The 5,165-nt window shown below is 47.0% G+C and overlaps 1 protein-coding gene across 1 annotated transcript; it reads left to right on the forward strand.

Moving 5' to 3' along the window:
• The first annotated feature begins 2,018 nt into the window (after nt 1-2,018).
• Nucleotides 2,019-4,635, forward strand: LOC130082242 (piggyBac transposable element-derived protein 4-like). Its single transcript, XM_056247010.1, has 2 exons — nt 2,019-2,164; nt 2,850-4,635. The coding sequence occupies exons 1-2, from the start codon at nt 2,019-2,021 to the stop codon at nt 4,633-4,635; spliced, it is 1,932 nt and encodes a 643-aa protein (XP_056102985.1).
• The last annotated feature ends 530 nt before the right edge of the window (nt 4,636-5,165 follow it).

A 5,165-nucleotide genomic window follows, 5' to 3' on the forward strand; every position in this document is an offset into this window, starting at 1 on the left:
CAGATGTGGCTGAAAGCGCGAGTTCCGCCCTGGGCACGGACCGCTGATCTGTTTTGCCTCAGGGTCGATCTAAAGTGCGTTTCAGCTCTGAAACCTTGGAAAGTAACCGACTGGTATCAGTCAGGTGTGAGTCTGGGGACCGCCTCGAGTGTGCAGGTGGTGTCTACGGACGCCTCCACCTCGGGATGGGGAGCGCTGCTCAAGGGCAGACCGTTTGCTGGCCTATGGTCAGAACGGGAAAAGCTCCTTCACATAAACTGCTTGGAAATGATAGCAGTCGACAAAGCGCTACGGTGCTTCTGTCCCCAGATAAAAGATCACCACGTCCTGGTCCGGTCGGACAACATGTCAGTGGTGGCACACATAAATCGGCAGGGCGGCGTCAGGTCCCGAAACCTTTACAGGTTGACGGAACGCCTTCTGGTCTGGGCTCAGCACAACCTGCTCTCGCTGAGAGCAGCGCATGTGCCTGGTCACCTGAATGTGGGACCAAACAGACTGTCCAGAAACAATGTCCCAACAGGGGAATGGTCACTGCACCCGCAGATGATCCAACTGCTGTGGGAAACGTTCGGCAGAGCGCAGGTGGACCTGTTCGCGTCCCACGAAAAACGCTCAGTGTCCGAACTTCTGCTTGAAGAGCAGGGATGCGCTGGCCCATGTCTGGCCCTGCGTTCCCCTATATGCTTTTCCCCCGTCTCGCACCTGCCTCAAGTGTTGGAACGAATCAGGGAAAACGGATGCCCAGTGCTGCTTGTGGCCCCGCTCTGGACAAACCAGACCTGGTTCCCAGGCTGATGCAGCTGGCCAGCACTGCCCCGTGGCCTGTACCACTGAGGAGAGACCTCCTCTCTCAGGCAGGGGGCTCGATTTGGCATCCTCGCCCGGATCTGTGGTCCCTGCACGCATGGGCCATCAACGGGTACCCGCTAACCTCCCGGAGGGAGTGTTAAACACGATCACGCAGGCTAGAGCTCTGTCTACTCGACGGCTCTATTCCTCGAAATGGTCTGTGTTCTCTCCTTGGTGTCAAGCTCAGGGCTTTTCACCCGTAGACTGCGGGGTTACGGAAGTGCTTTCCTTCCTTCAAGAGCTGCTGGATAAGGGCAGAACCCCATCCACGCTCAAAGTATACATGGCGGCCATAGCAACGTTTGCAAAACCGGCGTCTGGCCAGCCACTGGGGAAGAACGACTTAGTCGTGCGTTTCCTCAGGGGAGCTCGGAGATTGAACCCTCCCAGGCCCCCTTCAGTCCCGATGTGGGACCTTTCCACGGTGTTGGAAGCCATGAAAGGTGCCCCATTCGAGCCAATCCATTTGTCAGACATGAAACATCTGTCTTTCAAAACGGTGTTTCTCATGGCTCTCGCTTCAGTGAAGCGCGTAGGGGACTTACAAGCGCTTTCGGTAAGCGCGTCATGTATGGAGTTTGGGCCTAATGACTCAAGGTCATACTCAAACCTAGGCACGGGTACGTGCCGAAATCCCTCAACACACCGTTCAGGGCCCAGGTGATTTCCCTGTCTGCCCTTCCGGTTCTCAATGAGGAGAAAGACGCGAGTCTCCTTTGCCCCGTCAGGGCATTAACCCCCTGAGGTCGGATGACGCGCGGGCGCGTCAACTCAATGTTTACTCAATGTTTCTATTAATATCTCCGCGATTGTGCAGCACACATAAATGGTTCTGATTTTGCCGTAATCGACAGATTCTCAGCTTCAACGTCCTTATTCTCGCGAGATCATATGTGACTCACACAGAGAGCAAGAGGGAAGACAAGATGGTCATTCACCGTGCGTGATTGGTGGGCTAGCTTGCCTGTCTGCATTTTGTGTGAAACCAACCAATAGATGCGGTTGAAATCCCTAAGTACCCTCCCATCTCCTCACAGTGAGGAAAATACCAGCTGACATGGAGAGAGAAAGAGTAAAAAAGTCCGCGAAAGAAAAAGTCCGCGAAAAAAACATGGCAAAAATATATATAAAGAAGAGGAAAAGTAAGAAGAAGACGAGGAGTGAAAATGGCGAAGACATTGACATTGAAAGACGCACTTGCGGCGATTTTGGATAGCAGCGACGAGGATGAAAGGCGAGTTTCCGAGCCTGATGGATTTTCTTCTGATGAAGATGAGGATTATGATCACAGAAGAGATCCAGTTGAGGACGGGTAAGCGTATTTATTTTATAAAAACCTCGTTCGCATGGTGACCATCTTGGCTAAAATAAGCTGCGCTGTGCTGCTTTGACAAATTGACTGTGCCTTTAGCAAAGTGTTTACTTTATGTAAAAGTTATTTTCTTGTGTAAAACCGGGGTACACTTACAAATAGTAACGTTGTAGGCTGTTCTTGCTGGTCTCCTTATGATAACTAATGTAATATTTATTCACCTCAATTCACAATTTGAATAACATTAGGCCTATCTCTTGTAGTGATGAATCGATATGGTTTGGCCATTGACCTTTTTTATCATATTGTTTATACTTGTATAGATGTGGCTTGATCTTTCATATAATTTTATTTATGTTTAGTAGGCCTATATTTATACTGAATGTAAAATTATAAATCTCTGTGGAGTTTTGAAATGGAAGAGACAGTATTCCCACATCTCATTCAGGTGTTATTTGCTGTGATTTGGGGTGGACAGGATAGCTAGCACATGTGATAAATTGGAATAACGTTAAAATAAGTCAAATCCTCACACATCTTCCACATTCTTGTTAGGTGGAGATTGGTTTGTGTGTGTGTGTGTGTGTGTGTGTGTGTGTGTGTGTGTGTGTGTGTGTGTGTGTGTGAGAGAGAGAGAGAGAGAGAGAGAGAGAGATGTAAACTTTATGTTTTTGTGTTTTTTCAGAGAGGATTCACAGCTACCAGGGCCCAGTGTAACACAGGCAGCCTCACCTGTGCCTGCCACCAGGTCACCACCAGCCCCTACACCGCAGTCATTCTCACCAGCCCGGCCAGCCAAGAGGTTCCGTACCCCCCAGCATCAACCAGCACCCCCACCTACACAGCAACCATCATCACCAACCCGGCCAGCCAAGAGGTCCCGTAACGCCCAGCATCAACCAGCACCCCCACCTACACAGCAGCCAGCTCCACTGTCTTGGAAGACGGAAAAAGACCCAGACATCGCTCCCCCTGTCTCCAGGTTTCAACCAGCTCGAACACCAGGGCCACAGCTCAGCTCCACTTCCACATATACACCACTCGACCTCTTCAAACTTTTCTTCCCTGTACAAATCATACAAACACTGTGCCAAAACACAAACAAGCAGGCTGCTAAACAAATGGCACAGGGAAAGAAATATAAATGGTTAGATGTGAACATAGGGGAGTTTTACAAGTACATTGGACTGCTTCTGTACATGGCCATGGTGAAACTCGACAGCATTGCAGATTACTGGAGACAGAATCACTTCTTCTCTTTGCCACTTCCAGTGCAGATCATGCCACGGGACAGATACAGAGCACTTTCTTGGAACCTTCACCTTAGCGACCCTGAAGAGGATGTCCAGAACGACAAAAAAAAGGGCACAGCTGACCATGACAAACTTTTCAGACTGAAACCCCTGATGAACACCATCAAAAATGCCTGCAAGTCATTTTATCATCCTCACAGAGATGTGGCTGTGGATGAAAGAATGGTTGCATCAAAGGCCAAAACTGGGATGACGCAGTACATGAAGGCAAAACCGATAAAGTGGGGATTCAAGTTGTTTGTCTTGGCAGACTCACGGAATGGCTATACAGTGGACTTTTCCGTTTACACCGGCAAAAGTGACATCCCCTCTGGACATGGCCTTTCCTATGATGTTGTGATGTCCCTGGTACAACCAGGTTACCTTGGCACAGGCTACCACATTTACATGGATAATTTTTATTCAAGCCCCAAACTCTTCAGGGCTCTCCATGAGCAAAAATTTGCTGCCTGTGGGACCTACAGGGAGAACCGCAAGGACTGCCCTCGGACAACAAATAACGCCCTCACAAAAAAATCAGAAAGAGGCTCCATAAGATGGATCCGGGACGGGCCCCTCATCTATGTGAAATGGATGGACACGAGAGAAGTATCAGTCTGCTCCACACTTCACACAGCACACTCTGGTAACACTGTTCAGAGGAGGGTGAAACAACAAGATGGCTCTTGGACAAAGACATCAATCCCCTGTCCCACACCAGTTTTGGCGTACAATGAACACATGGGGGGAGTTGATCATTCAGACCAGCTCATTCAATATTACTCTGCACAACACAAAACAATGCGCTGGTACAGACACCTGTTTTACCATTTTCTGGACATTGCCACCACCAACAGCTACATCCTCCACAAGGAACTCTGTCTGGCCCAGCAAACAACACCCATGACACACAGAGCTTTCATGGAGGAGCTGACTGCTGAACTCTGTGGTAAGCCTCTTCACACTGCTCCGGTCCCGGTACCTGCAGGTCATATTCCTGTGCCAATTGCCGTTCATGCAGCAGATTCTTCCACAAAAGCCACCACAGGTCGCAGCAGGTGTGAGCATTGCCAAAGCCAAGGCCAGAGAAAGGACACACCTTGGAAATGCAGGGAGTGTGGTGTTGCGCTTTGCATGCAGCTGGACAGAAACTGTTTTGCAGCATGGCATGACAGCTGAAAAACTGAAACATGAAAACATGCACATTGTGTAAATATTGTAAATAGTGGTAAGTTTATATATATATATATATATATATATATATATATATATATATATATATATATATATATATATATATATATATATATATATATTTCTAATATATAGTTCATCTTTGGTTTGAATTTTTTTTTTGACATGTAAAACATGAAAATGTGTACATTTTGTGAATATTGTTAGTAGTGAGTTTTTTTCACAAAGTAAACATTTTGCTTGAAAGAAAGACCTGTTGTAATGCTACTTTTTCATTTGCACACATCCCATAAAGCTTGATATGTAGTAGGAAGTTATTTTAGTCCTATTTTATCTCAGTCCCTCTAACATTTGGTGAAGGTAGAGTCACAGACAAAACTTGTACTAAAAAACGATTTTTCAAAAATGTCACTTTAGACAATGATTATTCATTATCTACTATTTTATTCATATATTACACTCCTTTTGTGACCCTAAGACTTTGGGAAACCCATTTCAAGGACCAAAATAATTCG

This window comes from Rhinichthys klamathensis, unplaced genomic scaffold (assembly GCF_029890125.1).
Source record: "Rhinichthys klamathensis goyatoka isolate OS25496 unplaced genomic scaffold, OSU_Roscu_1.1 h1tg000042l_1, whole genome shotgun sequence".
Taxonomy (NCBI): Eukaryota; Metazoa; Chordata; class Actinopteri; order Cypriniformes; family Leuciscidae; genus Rhinichthys; species Rhinichthys klamathensis.

Coding starts and splice junctions, on each gene's coding strand:
- LOC130082242 (XM_056247010.1), top strand. CDS start 2,019: ATGGCGAAGACATTGACATTGAAAGACGCACTTGCGGCGATTTTGGAT. Junction 2,165..2,849: donor AGAGATCCAGTTGAGGACGG/GTAAGCGTATTT, acceptor GTGTTTTTTCAG/AGAGGATTCACAGCTACCAG.